General features: G+C 39.7%; 1 protein-coding gene across 1 annotated transcript; it reads left to right on the forward strand.

Annotated features, from left to right (window-relative positions):
- The first annotated feature begins 15,826 nt into the window (after positions 1–15,826).
- Positions 15,827–16,783, forward strand: LOC131830297 (olfactory receptor 6E1-like). The gene has a single exon (XM_059172600.1). It carries the CDS (start codon positions 15,839–15,841, stop codon positions 16,781–16,783), a length of 945 nt encoding a protein of 314 aa, XP_059028583.1. The 5' UTR covers positions 15,827–15,838.
- The last annotated feature ends 1,872 nt before the right edge of the window (positions 16,784–18,655 follow it).

An 18,655-nucleotide genomic window follows, 5' to 3' on the forward strand; every position in this document is an offset into this window, starting at 1 on the left:
TCTACTCCTTCCTACAAACTGTTCCATTCTAATAAGCCCCTCACCTGAGACTACAATTTCCCATGGCATTCATTTGCTTATACTTCACTTTGTTCCTGGATGTAAAACAAATTTATTTCCTTAGCTTCACCTTCCCTCGCTGATAATCTTCATGAAGATGAATTCACACTTACTGGAAGCGAATTGGAATGATGTCAAAGGAGTGAAATATCTCATTGGGTCTCAAAGTATGGTCCCGACACCAGTAGCAATACACCACCTGGTAACTTGTTATAAATGCAAATCCATAGGTACCACCCACACTGTCAGAAACTCTTGGGATAGGGCCCAGTAATGTGTATTTTTACAAACTCTCCAGCTGACACTGATGCATGCCAGTGTTTGGGAACCACTGTGACTAGGGAGTTAATCACCTGGCAGTGGCATAATGAGGGAAAAGAGTGTTTCAGATGTGGATTGCTTGTCAAATTGGAAGTACCTTTAGAACGAGTTTCCACTGTGCTTAGAAGAAGACTTATTGCTAGCACTCTGAGTGGTTCAGTGGGGTGTGGGAGGGGAGGCAAAGTACAAATGTCGAGTCAGATGGGCTGACAAAGCCTAAAGCCTTCATTCCCTCTCTGTCTACCTGCTCCATAAGTTAGCCTAGAGATTAATCTCTTCACCTACTGATAACACTTTGCCAATTATTCTCAGTGGGATTTTCAAATAAAAATTCACTCATTATTATTCCAGCATTTTTCTCCTTCACTGATCCTGGGTGTAATTGGCAAACACAATTTTAATGACTAGGCCTCACAAACCTGACATTATTATGCTCTCCATATATAACTTCAATAATGTACTTACACTTCTTGGCTGGGTTTTTCTATTCTTACCATATAGATTTAGATTCAACCAAAAAAATGATTTTGTTGATGTATAGTTATTTCAGTTTTATAAATAATCTGAAAGCTGAATCACTTCAGTGACACATCGACCGTCTGAATTTTACATTTTAACCTTGCTGATTTATGTGAAATATAAGGTCAGTGTGGCTTTAATTCATATTTCCCTCATCATTAAATACCCTCAATATTTTAATATAGTCCCAGCCTTTTGTAAAATCCTTTTGTGTAGGAACTCTGCAAATATCTTGACCAGTTTTGTTTTTTTCCATTGCCTTCTCCTTACTGATTTGTAGATTTGTCAAATTAAAAATAGCTTCTCCAACACTGTGACTTGCACTTTCATTTCCTTAATGCTGTCTTTAATAAATAGAGGTACTTAACACTATTGTTTTTACAGTAAATTCTTTAGTCTTGGTCAAGATATTTATTTGTTTTCCCCCAACCATGTTAAGATATTCTGCCATGTTGTCTTTTAGATGATTGTTATGCCATTTACATTTAGATCTACAGTGCATCTTCTGCATTTCTTTTCTCTTCTCCTCTTTTAAATTTTTTTTTTTGTATGACATAGAGAAAGGGTGAAGATGTATTTTCTCCATTTGAATACTCACTGACACACCACCACCTACATTTATTGAAGGACAGTCCCTTCCCTACTGCATTAGACCGTCATCTTTGTCATAAATCTGCTGGTGTATATTTTATGGCTAAGTCAAATAAGTTAGAGAAAGAAAAATACTGTATTATCTCATTTGTGTGTGAAATCTAAAAGCATCTAACTCATAAGAACAGATAGTGAAATGGTGGTTGTCAGGGCTGAGAGGTGGGGGAAATCGGGAGATTATTGGTCAAGGGTATGAACTTTCAGTTATGAAATGAGTAAGTTTGGAGGACCTAAAGTGTAGGAAAGTGACTATAGCTAACAATATTGTATTGCACACTTGAAAATTGCTGAGAGTAGAGTTTTTAACATTCTTACCATAAATAACAAAATGGCAACTATGTGAAGTGAAGGATGTATTAGTTAATCTTACTGTGGTTAACATTTCACAATACATGGGTATATAAATCATCTCTCTGTACACCTTAAGTTTATACCATGTTATATGTCAATTATGTCCCAATAAGGTGGGGAAAATGAGAATTTCTGCGGCATGAAGCTCCTTGGAAATGCTGGAAACTTTTCATACTGATGAAGTTTTAGAATATAAGTGAGGTTCAGTGAGATGAGGTCCAGAACCAATGACCAAGAAAGAATTCTTGAGACATCTTTAGTGCAAAATGGTGCTTTATTTAAGCATGGGGACAGAACCAGTGGGCAGAAAGAGCAGCTGCCCAGGGGTTGTGAGGGGTGGCAGGTTTTGTACCAGGGAGTTGGGAAAGGAAAAGGGAGGTTTAAGTAGAACTTTCATATGCTAAAGAGGACCTACAAGATACCAGATACCAGAGGCCTTGCCATTGCCAAGTTTCTTTTGGTCTTTAGCAAGGTATTAACATTAAGATAGTTGGGAAATTCCTAAAGAATGTCACAATATGTGCCACCCAGGAGTGGGGGTGGGAGAAGGTTGCTGTATGTCAGCTTTTGTTTTGTCCTCAGCCAGCCTTCTGTTCCTTCATCATTTCCCCCTGAACAATTTGACAATTAAATCTTTAAGGTTGTTGAAGGTGGAAGGTCCCAGCTGCTGTAACTTCTTCCTGCTGACAGGGGCATAGAGATGTCCCTACTGAGGGTCGACATTGGCCAGTTTGGAAACATATAGTGGAGTTGTGAAAGGCAGCAGCAGCATCTGAGTCCAGGGGATACTGCTCAGGTGATGTTCCAAAGTGGAAAGGACCATCTGTGGAACTTATGGCAGCAAAGGAGTCGATGCCAGGTGAGGAGACATGGGAGAAAATAGCAAGACATGATTAGTGTAGCAAAAAGAAAATGAAGCTCAAGTAATTTTTGCTAGTTGAGAAAAAAATCCTTTTCCAGTCTAGAAGTTTAATAAATCATTAAAGGAGAGAGGAACTGTTTAAAGTGTTAACTTGAGAATGTCAGAACCCAAGAAATAATTTGTGATAAACTGGACTATAAACATAGTATTTTGTTTTTGTGATAGTGCAACTTCTACCTTGTGTGACAGTTAAAACATTCAATGCCATTCTATTTTGTAAAGCTGCTTCACATTTGTATTACTATAGCATTTTAATAGAGAAATGCTACTTTGAGGGTCATTTAGGGTTGACCATATACTTATTAAGAGCTTTCATGTGCCAAACATCCTCCAGTTCCAAAGGGGGAACAAAAGTGGATGTTAATTGGTCATATCAATGAGACAGAATGATTTCACCACTGTTTTACGTTTTGGAAGGTTGGCCAGGTTGATAATGGTTTTAATAAAGCATCCGTGATTCCAGGCAAAACCCAGAGTACAGTGGCCTGTTCCACCTGGCAGAAGCCATGAGCACAAGTTAGAGCCATATAACCATTGGGTTAGGAGACAGTCCTCCAATTTTGGGTTTCTGTAACTGCAGTCAAGATATCAAGGGCTATTCAGTTTTGGAGGGCCATCTTTTAATGTGTAATAAAAAGTAGTCCATTGTTACTTTGTAGAGACCAAGAGAGTCCAAACCTAGGGACAATTTTCCTTTATGAAGTTTGTCACCTCCATGGCCATTTTGCCCAAATCAGCAGCCTGGTGTAAAACCTATATTGATTTTATTGGTTCCTAAGGTCATACCTTTTAATGTCCTTTGAAGTGAATTACAGCTATCTCCTTAGGTAGGTGTATAGCCTTAAGAGTAATATTTATAGGCCTGTATTTGATTATGGAGTTATGGCTTGATAATAATCTCCTTTTTTTCCAAATTGCTCCATGAACATGTAGGACTAGGAAAGCATATTTGCAGTCAGTATTAATATTTATTTTGAAGGCTTTGCCAATTATTGCAAAGTGCTAGTGAGCACTATGGCATACCCAGCTTTTCTTGTTCTTTTTATGAAAACCATTGTCATCAGTAAACCAACTGTCATTTGCATTTTTAACAGGGGCATCTTAAATCTGACCAACTAGAGTAAGCAAGATCAATAACCTCTGAACAGTTTTTGCTCTATAGAGAAAGTACAATGGTCACGTTCAGGCATACAGGTTAACTAGGTTTAAAATTTGATAACTTTTAAGTATTATTTCTGGCATATCTGTAAGTGTAGTCCAATATTTAGTAAGTCAGCCTCTATCATCCATTGTGGCCTTTGGTTTCTAAGACAAATCTCATCCTGATGTGAAGTCATTACAGTCAAGGACTGTCCCATAGTGAGCTTTGAGGCTCCTTTTATGAGGAGGGTTGTTCTATGCTTGGCTAAAGCCTTTGTTTGCAATTGTACCTCAGTAGAGGTGGTTTCTAGGATAAATATGACTAAGGGATGAAACCATTAAGAAACCCTTTTTGAGTGGCCCAGCCTTAACAATATCTTAATTATAAAGGATCACTGGCAAGTTGGAGAAAACTTATCAAGAAACAAGGTGAGTCCCACATGCATTATCTAATCCAATCCTATAGAAAGTGGGGTCATCCATTATCTCTACAAGTTTGTAGTTATTCCTGTGGGGTGGGGGATGCTCTGAATTTTAGGAATGAGGTCATTCCAACCACATAGAATTGGTCAAGGTGAGAGTTAAGTTATCCAATTTGGGGGCATCAATTCCATTTTCCAGTTATTTAATCATATGCCATGGGGTCCTGTTATTATCCCCACAGAATAAAAAGCAAGAAGATCATCTAAGTGAGCATTGTGCAACTCCTCTGAAGTTTACTTCAAGTTATCTAGTTGTTAGGTAAACAACAAACATTTAAATACAATCAAATCTAGAACTTAACATCCACAAAGTTAAGTTATTGAAACATAATTTTCCTCTCTAAAATAATCCTCATTCACCTCATTAGCCAAATCAGGGCTAATTTATTTGAAAAGCAATTCCAGTTTTAACAAACTTGGCCTAATTATTTACATAAGCTTAGCATGAACAGTGAGTAATCATAGATCTTTTAGAATCTGCTTTGCTGGACCTTCTTATAAGGAATCTCTAAGTTGAACTTTTTGTAGCATCTCCAGGCCAGAAGCCAAGTCACATACTTGCCATCAGACATGCCTGTAATACCTGTCAATTTGGGTGAAGAGGTCCCCAAAGTATCCTGAGGTTCCTGCACCTGCCAGGAAGTGACATTCTTTACTCACCTGGTGAAACTGCTGGGAACCCTGTAAGCAAGGTATCAGGCCAACAGTTCCAAGGGCTTTACAGTTCCAGGTTTCAGAAAATCAACCTTAGTTCCTTTTAGCTGTCTGGTTATATCTGAGTCTATACATGTCTTTCTCAAATATGACATTCCAGTCTAAGCCTTGGAAAAGTAACCAATGTTTCCAATAGTATCCTGTTACAAGGACAACAGATTCTTATTAAACTTGTGCAAATGACTGATTGCCATGGAAGAAAGAATAATTATGAAGACCTTTGGAGTTTCAGAGGGTTCAGATAGAAAAGTTGAATGCTTTGATTTCTTTACAAATGAATTACTTTTACATTTCCGTAAGTAACAGCTATCTTGAAAAAGATTCCTTAGTCTCAAAGAGTAAACATTAGAGAACCAGCAATGTTTAAAATGAAACACAACACTATAATCTTTTAGTTCATTTAGTCCCATGCTACTAATTTTGGTTTAGTTTGAATGCAGCTTCAGTTAGTTCTGGAAATTCTTACTCATTTCAGTTTGGATCTTAAAGATATTGAATACATGTGTTGTCCCAAAAGTCCTTTTTATGAATCTCCTTTAAGATAAAACTCATTTTACAAGAGAATTAGAACAAAAACACCTCAGAAATGGACATTGTTAATGATCTGGGAGTTCACTATGATACTGTAGACAAGGAAACTCAAGTTATCCTGCAACCCACTGACACCTAACACTTCAATAGTTCCAATATCAAGTGATGATCTATCAAAACATTTAAACTTTAGGAAATGCACTGAATCTCTAGAATAGTTATAGCATTTACCCAGATGTAACCCAAGGTTTATCATTTGTTTAGCAGTACTTCCTGAGTAACTGAGCAAACCAAGGAAAAGCATAATGAGTTAAAGAGATTTCATTTGCAATTTAAATCTTGTCAACATTTGCTAAATCTTATAAAGTTTTAAAGAACATGCCTACATATAATTAGAGGTGGTAAAGACCTGATAGGCAAAATGTGAAAAATGTTTTTTGTGCACAGGCAAAGAGGAAGCAACTATTTACATTTTCTTCCTAACAGCAGATTTAAGAAAACTGTCTTTTTGAATGGCAACAATTTTAATCTTATACCAATGTACCTTTAAAACCTGTTCATTTCAATCTTAGTCTGTCCTGACCACACCTAAACCTCTTTTTCTGAAGGCTTCCCTGCACAATCCTTCTACTAACTTTCTTTTACATTTAAAGATTTTGTCCCAAGCCATTTCTTTCCAAACAACCAGTTCATTTAGAACAAAATTACCTTTTATCTTTAACAAAATGAATTCTCATTCTTTATCTTTCTTACATATCTACTTTCCCACATACAGCATTCTTTCCCTTATTTCCATTAGTCTTAATTATAGTTAGCAGAATTTTGTAGTCTTAGAAACACCTTAATCTCTAGTCAGTTAAGTATTAACCATTGCAAACTGTTAGGGCAGAATTCTTTAAATGACAAATTTATGAATCAGTTAAGCACAAAACATGTTAAACAACAGATTTAAATATTCTTAGTGTCTTTGCAGTAAGTCAAAAGCACAAACCTATGTCCAGTAATCAATGCTTTAGTACTTTATCCTATTTGGAGAAGACCTAGATGCCCAACAAATTTAATTCCATTTGTCATCCAAGCAAAATTATGAACTTTCAGGTTACCAAAGAGTTTGAAATCTATGTCAACAATTACCTATAAAAACTTTGAGACAGACAACTAACCATCAGTTTAGTCTCCTTTAGCTAACAACCCAACACAGGTAGCAAGAGGTTATTTGACCTTCAGTAAACCTTGATAGAATAAGTTTCACACTTACTGCTATAACTTCAAAAACATGTCGATCTTAATTAAACCAACAAACTTAACTAGTTTAAATACTGATTTATGTTCCACTTGGGCCCACCCCATTTTCAGTATTTACCTGAGACATGGGAAATCTGGAGTGGGGGGTGTTAGGCCCAGGGGGTGCTCTTCTTGCTCCTTGATAGTGAAGAGAAAGAGCCTTGGTGCATGGTCTAGAGGCCAGTTATTCAGGCCGCACCCACATTGGTGCAGAAACAGGAGAAAGGGGAGACAGAAGAAAAAAAGTGCTGCCAGAAGGCAGAGAAAGGATTCCTGGTTTTAGAGCTCATCAGCTCCAACAGAGAAGCAGATACCATGCTTTCCCACCAACAAGGGGTGGAGGTGTCAGGCAGTCCACGTTGGGCCAGAGAAGACAGGGAATTTCCCCAAAAGAAAGGGAGTTTTGGCAGCTGTTTGGGAATATTCCTTAAAGTCTCCGTTTTGAGGTAGACTAACCCCAGTTGGCTCCAGTTATAGCCATTAACACAGGAAATGAGTAAGGGAGAAGCCCCCACATCTATTAGGAGGAACAGAGAGAGATAAAGTCAGAGTCTTCCTTGCTAGGGATGACCTGTGTATCCTCCAGCAACCTGGGTTTACTAGGAGAAGGCTTATTTACATAATTATCATCCAATATGACAGGAGGGAGTTTAATAGCTAACCCATTTGAGCAAACACATTCTGCAAAAGAACCTTAGGTCGGGGTCTTGGTGTACAGCAATGAAGGCCTAGGTATGAGCAATGAAGGTTTCCTAGGTCCATGTGTCTGTTTCCTGCAGAGGAGCTCTAACTGATCAATCCCACTGAGGCCATGCAGTGTTACAAGAGCTCAGTTCTTTCCTAAGTTTCGCAATCCAAATTATTTCTAGTGGGTTAAAAGACACTCCAAGGTAGAGTCGTTGGGAACAGAAGAAGCCACTGAGGCCATGCCCCCAGAAAAGTAAAGAAAGTCCATTACAAAATCCCCCCTGGCTCCTGGGTGGTGTCCCATGCAGGATATGTCAGAGGTTACCCTGTGTCAAAAGCGACCAGAGGCGTCCCTCAACAAGACATCACTATTGATCATGATCTTGCCTTCCTGTGAAGGCATTCCTGCTATAAAAGGCCCTGGAGGTGTGCGAGCTCCCCTCCTTTACCCCATCGCATCCTAGGCTGCTGATGGGTACCTGGTGAATGGAACAAAATGCTGTGCCGAGCCATGCCATCATCTGTCTTTAAGATTGCATACTGTTTTGCCAATTTTAACCCGTGGAAAATACTAGACAAGTTTTACAAAGGTAAATTACTGAATTTCTAGCTTTAAGTAGTTAGTAGAAAACACTGACAAAAAACCGTAAAGATGGAAATCCATCATGATCTATGCAACATTCCAACACATGTGGTCTTTTCAGCCAAGTTCCCTAGGAAACAGTCCCCAATTGTGTTTTAATTCAATTGGGTACTGGTTTCAGCTGGCTCCCAGTGGAGGTCCTGTGACCAAAAGTGGCTAGACCAGGGATATGGAGGGGATCATATCAGACCAATCAGAAGGAAACCTCACATGGGAGTCTTCAAATTGGCAGCCGTTCTGGTGACTTAGGTGGCTATCCCATGTCCAAGACAGACAACTATGTATAAGAACAGGAATGAAGAAAGGGCATTAAGTTTCTGGGTCTTATTACTATTCTGGCCAGGGTACTAACTTCCAGCCAAAAGGCAGACATTCTCCTCCCCATAGAGTAGCCTCGAGCTAGAGGATTACAGCCTGAGCAATTGACATGCAAGTGTTCCAATAAGACCATACTCCTTGAAAAGCCCCTAATATAAGACTACAGGAAGAGGAGAGAAAGTACTCGCCAATTTTGCACCAAAGCTCAGATTCCAAATGTAGAGACTCACAGCCCCATGTTGGACACCAAATGATGAAGTTTTAGAATATAAGTGAGGTTCACTGGGATGAGGTCCAGAGCCAATGACCAAGAAAGAATTCTTGAGACATCTTTGGTGCAAAATGGTGGTTTATTAAAGCACAGGGACAGGACCTGTGGGCAGAAAGTGCCCAGGGGTTGTAGGGATGGCAGGTTATGTACCAGGGGGTTGGGGAAGGAAAAGGGAGGTTTCAGTAGAACTTTCATATGCTAAAGAGGACCTACAAGATACCAGATACCAGAGGCCTTGCCTCTGCCAAGGGCATTTTGGCCTTTAGCAAGGTATTAACATTAAGATAGTTGGGAAATTCCTAAAGAATGTCACAATATGTGCCTCCCAGGAGTAGAGGTGGGAGAAGGTTGCTATATGGCAGCTTTTGCTTTGGCCTCAGCCAGCCTTCTGTTCCCTCATCAATGGCAGTATGCTTCTTGATCAGTCTGAGCATGGGCTCCTCCTTTTTGCCTGCACTGGCCACTTTCCCTCCCTGCCTTGTGGGTGGCCTGACCTCCCAGCTAAGGAAGAAGAGTCTGATAGATAACTCAACCCCACATTGAGAAGCCCAGTCATATTGGAGGCTGAAGAACTCCAATTCATCTCCTCTCCTCTGGTTCCTAAGGCTTCTTCTCAGGAGCTTTGTCTCCAAGCAGTGATAAGTGCTGGATAGGAAAACAGAATTTGATTGTGTTGTCAGTCCAGAGAACATCTTCCTCTACCCATGTCTTACAAAAGCCTAAGATCCCCAGAGTCACACGTGTGGAAAGAGATCAGTCTGATTTACTGAATCTTAGGAATCTTGGACACTGACTTCATGACACCCACCAATATAATACCAATTATTGGTGAGGTGATGTCTCAAGCCCAGCCAAAAGGATCCCACTTACTAAAAGGGGATCATACAAATTAGGTTTCTCTCCATGGCACGTCCTTCACCTTGTCCTCTAAGTAGTTCCCCTCCATTAAGAGTAAAACTAGTTCGGGGCACCTGGGTGGATCAGTGGGTCAAAGCCTCTGCCTTTGGCTCAGGTCATGATCCCTGGGATCATGCAGTAAGCATGCAGATCAGCAGTAAGCCTGCTTCCTCCCATCTCTCTCTCTCTGCCTGCCTCTCTGTCTCCTTGTGATCTCTGTCTCTTAAATAAATAAATTTTTTTTTTTTAAAAAAGAGTAAAACTAGTTCATGTAATAAGCTGTAATCAGAAGTGGTCTGAACTTAAAAATGTAAATGAACTTTGCCACCTCAAAGGAGGTTTTTTGGGGGTGTGGGGATTGATGGCTCTTCCATACTTTGTGTAAAATATTAACCTTGCAAAATGTAACATTCACCATTACATTCTGGAAAGGTCCTGAAATAAAGATACTTAGGAATCTTGTGCTAAAAACACCACTTAGAACCACATGTGTGAACACCTGGAGCATCCATCCATCAGAAGTGAGACAAGCACAAGAAACCCTCCTAAGAAAGTAACAGAAGTGGAAGAGACAGACCTTTACAAAAGAGTTGCACTTCTGAGATTTATAGATGGCTTTTTCTACTTCTTTCTATCCCACACACATAATTCAATTTAATTAATCATTCTACATGCAAAGGCAGGTTCATTAAAAAGGAAAAAAATTCTTTTTTCCATGCACGCATTAAAAAGAAAACAAAGATACCCAGATAGAATAAATTACCCTATACCTTCAGTTTCGCCTCACGGTCCCAAGTTGGAAGCTACTAACAAACACTACTATATTTTTGCTTATGTGGAGGGATAGATATTGGGTATGATACTAATGAGAATTCTAGATGAGAATTGATGTGTTCTGGGTCCCCAATGCCATTGTTGCCTTATTTTTATGGAAAATTCATAAGGGACGGTGGTTGCCAAAGTATTATTAATAATCCAACACTCCACCCTCAGCCTTGGGTTTCAGCCTAGTGAGTGCGTCTCTCCATCCTGATCCCTAACTTCTGTTCAAATGAGCGTTCCCTATGCCCTCTCCCACAATATTGTAGATGATGGGATTTACCTTTCCTCAGGCCTTAACTTAGCCTTCTCCCTTAGGGATATAATACTAGAAATTGGAACCATTCTAGGAATAGATCATATTAACCAAATACACTACAAACCAAAATACTCTCATTATCTAAATCCTGAATATAGGGGTAACCTAATTTTTCAAGAGTAGCTGAAGGACGGAATGGAAAACACAAGAATCCATAAATTTAAGTGTGCTTTATCCTTCTAAATTTGATAATCACAAATACAACTTGAAGAACTGTCCCTTTCCTTACTCTGATGGGCTAATTAAACACTCCTAATACAAGCAATGCAGTAAAATAGCCACAACAAATGAGATCAAGGTATCACTTAAAAACACAAAGAAATAGTAGGTAAATAACTAGCCAAGAAGGCACTGTCCAGAAAAGAGAAAATAGACCAAGGACAATTAGAAATATTTCTTAGTATCAGCTCACCACCCCTTATGCTAGATACAATGTAGAGTAAGTTCAGCCCATTTCTTTGTCCATTTTGTCCACTTTGTAAAACTTAACATCAAACACAGACCTCTTCCTCCCACATTCCCACCATCATGTTGCCGTAGGGACTCTTTCGGGTATGATAGGTATTTCTGCACCAAGAATTAGCACTGAATAAAATGAAAACCTCATGCAAATGTGCCTTTATTTTAGGATTAAAATATATAGTCTCATATTGCTCTAGCTTCTGTAACTCTTCTCCTATTACTCTTTATTTTCCCTCACTTCCAACTGAGAAAATAACTATGGGGTCCAAGTTTGGCCTGGATGGAAAGTAGAAGTGTGTGGTGTGGATGGACAGATATTGTAAAAATGATTTTGGGACTTCATCAAGATCAAAAGCTTCTGCACAGCAAAGGAAACAGTCAACAAAACAAGGAGGCAACCCACGGAATGGGAGAAGATATTTGCAAATGACAGTACAGACAAAAGGTTGATATCCAAGATCTATAAAGAACTCCTCAAACTCAACACGCACAAAACAGATAATCATATCAAAAAATGGGCAGAAGATATGAACAGACACTTCTCCAATGAAGACATACAAATGGCTATCAGACACATGAAAAAATATTCATCATCACTCGCCATCAGGGAGATGCAAATTAAAACCACATTGAGACACCAGTTAGAATGGCCAAAATTAGCAAGACAGGAAACAACATGTGTTGGAGAGGATGTGGAGAAAGGGGAATCCTCTTACACTGTTGGTAGGAATGCAAGTTGGTACAGCCACTTTGGAGAACAGTGTGGAGATTCCTCAAGAAATTAAAAATAGAGCTTCCCTATGACCCTGCAATTGCACTACTGGGTATTTACCCCAAAGATACAGATGTAGTGAAAAGAAGGGTCATCTGTACCCCAATGTTTATAGCAGCAATGGCCATGGTCACCAAACTGTGGAAAGAACCAAGATGCCCTTCAATGGACAAATAGATAAGGAAGATGTGGTCCATATACACTATGGAGTATTATGCCTCCATCAGAAAGGATGAATACCCAACTTTTGTATCAACATGGATGGGACTGGAAGAGATTATGCTGAGTGAAATAAGTCAAGCAGAGAGAGTCAATTATCATATGGTTTCACTTATTTGTGGAGCATAACAAATAGCATGGAAGACAAGGGGAGATGGAGAGGAGAAGGGAGTTGGGGTAAATTGGAAGGGGAGGTGAATCATGAGAGACTATGGACTCTGAAAAACAATCTGAGGGTTTTGAAGGGGCGGGGGGGTGGGAGGTTGGGGGAAACAGGTGGTGGGTATTAGAGAGGGCACGGATTGCATGGAGCACTGGGTGTGGTGCAAAACAATGATACTGTTATGCTGAAAAGAAATAAAAAAAAATTTTTTTAATGATTTTGTATATTGGGGTAGATGGGGCCCACATGAATACTCATGAAAGTTTCTGTAGTAATTGCCTTGACCTTGTGAGACCAATTATGGTGAGGGCAGATTCATGCAGGACAAATTTCCAGGTATCTCCAGGGCTGCCAGCAAATACTTTGAGAGTTTTGTCCCATTATTGGACTCTGGATGAGAAACCAGAGGTCACAAAAAATTGGGTCACTTCTGCCATGGCAGCCCAGCTGAGATACCCAGAAGCAGCAGTTTTCCAACACAATGGTTGCTATGGATACAGCTTCTCCCCCCTCTAGCTCACATCTATAGTCTTCTAAGTTTAGAAAGAATCTGGGGTTCCACATCCCAGATACATTTAAAAAGAGTGGGGCCTGCCAGGTTAGAGATAGTACAGAAACCACCTAGAATTTTTTTCTTCCCTGAAAAGGATAATGTGCACTTTCTTTTTTCAAGGATATTGGAGAGTACAATGCAAATATTTTTCAGATGAAATATGCAATGAAAAGAATCATAATATTGGTGGAAGAATGAGGAATGATTGACCAAGAAAGGCGGAGTTCCCCCAAAAGCCTCATGAATGCCAGGGTGTAATCCAGCTGTTTTTCACCATAAGGTCTGTTCTTTTAACAACTGTGCCCTGGTCTCAGTGCAAATATCACTGTATAAAATTGTAGTCTGGACTGTTAACCTCAAATCAGTAGCAATATTGAACATGGGATTTAAAAACCCTTGGGAAATTGTCATATAACTTCCTCCAAATCTTGTGAAAAATCAGTGGGGACATCTGGGAGTCGCTATCACCAGAGACAATGGGAAGATAGATATAAGGAAGGGCTAGGTCAGTAATTCTTGTTCTCGACATTGACTGATTCGCTGTTCCCAGGCACCAGCCATGCCTTTACTTTCTGCCCCTGTCTCTTCAACATCTAGTAAGATTTGGAGGCCTACATTCTCTGCTCACTGGCTAGGTCCTTTCTGCTGGGTCACCAAACAGTATTGTGGCAAAAACATTATGGAGGCCTCAAATTTTCATATCAGCACCTTCTAACTGTTGGTGCAGTAAAATAAGAATGCTTCTCTACATTGAAAGGTGAGCATACGATGGAGGACCATAATGCAATAGAATAACTTGGAGCAGGTGTGCCCATGACATAAAGCATTGCTGCAGAAGGTCCTGTGTCTCAGTAGCACCTAGGGCTAAACCTATAAGAAGATGCCTTCTCCTACTAACTGGTGTAGAAGATGACAGTATAGGAGGTGACAGCAATGTTGCATGTTAGGTGGGCTTCTACCCACTGAGGGAGGCAGAGATAGACTTTTCTTTAGAATCCTAAGCAGTCTCGGAGTCCAGCTCTAGCCCAGAATTGGGGCCAGTGAAATGTAGTTGTTTTAGTCAATTTTCTCCCCTCGGTGGTTTCAGTGGTCAAAGCTGAATGTAGCCTTGTGCTATGAAACATTCTGAGCTATGGAAACAGGGCTTCGGCCTTCAGAGCACCAGCAGCATGGGATGCATATTCACCCCACTGTGGGACAACAGGCTGTGAAAAATGCATTTCCTTCTCCTTTCCTTGCAGCCTAGAGCAACCTCTTGGTGTCTTCCAAGACAGTAACTGCAAGAAGAGGAAACCTGGCCCCCAATGAGGTGATTCATGTGTGTGCCCGGCTTCATGGACCCTGGTGACCCGGTGGACTTAATGGGGTCAAGAGGAACAGAAGCGGAAGCTCCTTCTTGTTGTGCCACTCAGGGGGAACAGTTTGGTTTCATGAGCTGCCCTTCAGAGGACCTGGCCCAGGGTGCATTACTGAGAGAGACACATCCCACACACCAGACTTTTAGCCTGTCATTGAGATGCTAGAGCCAAACACCATCGCGAGAGAAGTTTACTGATTGAAAGGACTGAAGAGAAAAGAATGTTCATGGAGCTTTGATGCAAGAGTAATTTATGAATGCCAGGTGCCCTGCACAACCTGCATAATAGTGGGTTGATCTTGTAAACTACTATCACTCCCACCTGCATCACAGACCAGCATGACCAGCATGAACCCTGCAGAGAGGATGAGGGGAGGTAAATCCTGGCTTTACAACTTACCTTAAGTTGAGCAGCCCCTAATGTCTCTAGTCTCCAGTCTCTTCTATAAAATGTTTGTGCTAAAGTAGTTGCTCTTTCAGCCCTGTCTCATTCCACAGGTCTGTAACTCACCAGTGAATCTAACCAAGGGTAGAAACAATTATGATAAATAAAGCTATCTTTCACTTAAGATTGAGAGATCATCAACAATAGATATTATCCCATTTTAAAATATTTTGTCACTGCATTTGGAAATAGCAGATCCTCCAGATTCTGGCATTCTGCCTAAAGTCCCAGCTAAAGTCCCAGCTATGGGTCCCAGAGAGCTCTCTGGAACTCTCCAGGCTTCAATTTCTGCTTCCATTGAAGGAGCTCATGGTTATTGTGAAGACTAATAGAAATACTGAACTTCAGTGACCAGCATAGAACAAGCATAAGTCCTCAACAGATCATAATGAAGCAACTTAAACAATAGAATGTATTGCAGATTTTACAGAGGATATTCAAAGGAGGTATTATTAACATTATTGTTATGTTTACTTACAAATTAATATTACTAAAAATAAAATATTTGTAAGTATGAAAATGTCGATAACTCTGCCCACCAATGATGCTCTATTAAGCATTATATTATTGATCATAATATTACACTTAGACTTTGAAGAACACTTAGGAAACATTGGCATCATCTATCAAGTGATTTCCATGGTTTATCGTAATTAATCCTCAATAAACATGAATAGGTAGATCGTATCATCTTCATTCTACAAAGGGTGAAAGTGAAGTTCACGGAGGTCCCTAAAGGAGACCCATCCTTCAGGAGTTAGAACTCAGTATTGAACTATTACTGAACTCAGGTCCTTCTGATTCAAGAACCAGGGCGCTAAACCACATTGTTATCTGCCTCTCCACGTTCTTTGATAGGCAAATAACTTAATCATGCTCCTCTAAAACCTTTGTGTTCCCTGATGTAGGTTAAACCAGCAGTGATATTGTGGAAAGAAATGCCCATGGAAATGAGGAATTGGACAACTGTCCAAGAATTCACCTTGGAGGGGTTTCCTGCCATCCAGCACCTGGGAAAGGTCCTCTTCTTTGTACACCTGCTGGCGTACTTGGCATCCATTGCAGGTAATGTGGTCATAGTCACCGTCACCTGTGCTGACTCCAGGCTCCACACACCTATGTACTTTTTCCTCAGCATCTTTTCCTTCTTGGAGTGTTGTTTCATAAGTGCCGTTATTCCCAAGTTGTTGCTCATCTTTCTCTTAGGCAAACAAACCATTTCCTTTCTGGCCTGTTTCATACAAGCATTTGTCTTTGTATTTGTGGGAGCAACAGGTTTCCTCCTCATAGCAGTGATGTCTCTGGATCGGTATGTGGCCATTTGCAAGCCTCTGCATTACCCGACCATCATGCACCTGAAGACTTGCTTCCTCCTGGTCACTGCCTGCTTGGCTTTGGCCTTCCCTCTCATCACTGGGCTGGTAGTAACAGTTTCCCAGTTATCCTTCTGTGGCCCCGATATTATCCCCCACTTTTTCTGTGACCTTGGCCCCCTGATTCATCTCTCCTGTTCTGACACCAGGTCTATTGAAATGTTGGCTTTTGTCCTCACTTCCTTTATCTTGTTGACATCCCTTATCATAACCACCATTGCATACAGCAACATAGTAGTCACAGTCCTGCGACTCCCATCAGCCAAGGAGAAACAGAAAGCTTTCTCTACCTGCTCCTCTCACCTCATAGTTCTCTCACTGATGTACGGCAGCTGTGTGTTTATATATGTGAAACCAAAGCAAACGAACAGGCTGGAGTCCAACAGGGAAGCTGCCCTTGTGAACACGGTGGTGACCCCACTGCTGAACCCTGTCATCTACACTCTGCGGAACAAGCAGGTCCACCAGGCTCTGAGGGAGACAATGTGCAGAATGAAAATAACAAGATAAAAAATTCACATGCCTTTGGAGTGGAAGGCTTCAGAGAACCATCTGTCTTCATTCTGCCAATTTAGCAGTTCACAGAGTTGTACAGCAGTGTCTCAGGCAACCGTAGCTGATCTACACATTACTAGCAAAATGAAAATCTGTTTTACAAGACACATTTTACATTGATGTGCCTAACAATCTTTCCACATATTGAAGACAATTGATTAATTGTAATACCCTTTACTGAATTTTTATTCTTATATCTGATAAAAATCCTGTGCTTGAAGTTTCTAAATTTTAGTAATATATACATTTTTATTTTACTTCTCTTTAGCTGTAAACACGGCACAACAGAATTAATAATGCTTTAAGAAAGGCATTTAGATAATTAAAATACTAGGAGGTTATATATTGCAATGTGTTTAGGAAGGAAGTAGTGGAAATAGTACAAATGCTTGGCTCCACATTTCCTCCATGCCTAGACAAAGGAAACAATGGTCATAGTACCCTTCAACCTGGAATATATTTGGTTTGTATCAGGTGTGCTCTTCAATTCTATTCTTGCCCCTTAGCTTAGCTATATCTGTATGCATCAGTCCCATGCTAGAGAGAAACAGCATTTTTCTCAGCCTTAGAGAACCAAACTATAAATAGTGGAATAACCACAGCATCCCACAGCAGACCAATACTCCTAATTCTTAAGTTATTTATTCTAGCTCCATCTCCTCAGATGCATAATGCATACTTACAATTGTTTCATTTCCTAAAACTGTTGCCATAGAATGTGTCTTTATGTCAATGGAAGGAAGCCCTTATTTCATATTTCTGTAATATTTTCCAAAATTCAAGTTCTTAAAATCTAAGTTATTTACTTATCTGCTTCATATTGCTAATGAATTATAAACAAATTGAACACATTTCCTGGTTGAGTAGTAAGGGTTTGTGTTGACAACGGTGTTGTCAACATTGTTAAGATTGCCTTCTGATTGATAACCTATTTTAAAAGCAACCTATTTGAAAAGTAGTAAGGGTTTGTGTTGACAACGATGTTGTCAACAATGTTAAGATTGTCTTCTGATTGATAACCTATTTTAAAAGCAACATTTCCTTTATCTCAATCCTTAAAATTTGAGTACTTTTCACACCTTTCCAATGGGAATATATTTACTTATTATTCAGAAGAAACATCTCTAAAAATGATTAAGATAGTTGTTAATGTTGTTTGTCTTTAACCCAAACCCTGAGGTTAGATAATCTTCAATATATTTTATGAAACACGTTCTACACCATGATTAGATCCTATTTGGCCTCGATGGTCCTATTACAAAGTTCAGATTTCATCTGATTGACATAAAGAAGTTCTAAACATGTTCTAAAACATGTTCTAAACATGTTCTAAAAAGTCACAGATGATTCACTATACACGCTGCATTAAAAGGAGTTTGGAAAAGATCAGAGTGGGAAAGTGGGTACAGACAATATTATAGAATTAGAAGAAAAAGAATGATGGCTAACGGAAGTGGCAGTGGGAATGGAATACAAAGGGACCAGAGTAGACACTGAATCATTTGTATTGGACAAGGCTGGTTCTGCCTTCAACTAACTGGTCAACTTCCAAAAACAGGTAAGTCACATTCTCCATAAGATATCGAGATTGAGCCAATAATCTCTAGGGTCCACATGAAAATACATGGACGTAGTAGTGAGATGCTGCAGGAACATGGAAATAATGTTCCACCCTGAGATTTGAATAACTGAAGAATGTATGGAAGTGGCTGAGGTTTCATAATGTAGGAATAAATGATGGAATTGTGGTCAAATTTCTGAAAAGAGGGAGTTTCCCCAAGGTTTTAGCCAGGGTTAGATAATTATTTAGTAGACGTAAACTAATTA

The sequence above is a fragment of the Mustela lutreola genome, chromosome 4, assembly GCF_030435805.1.
Source record: "Mustela lutreola isolate mMusLut2 chromosome 4, mMusLut2.pri, whole genome shotgun sequence".
Lineage (NCBI taxonomy): Eukaryota > Metazoa > Chordata > Mammalia > Carnivora > Mustelidae > Mustela > Mustela lutreola.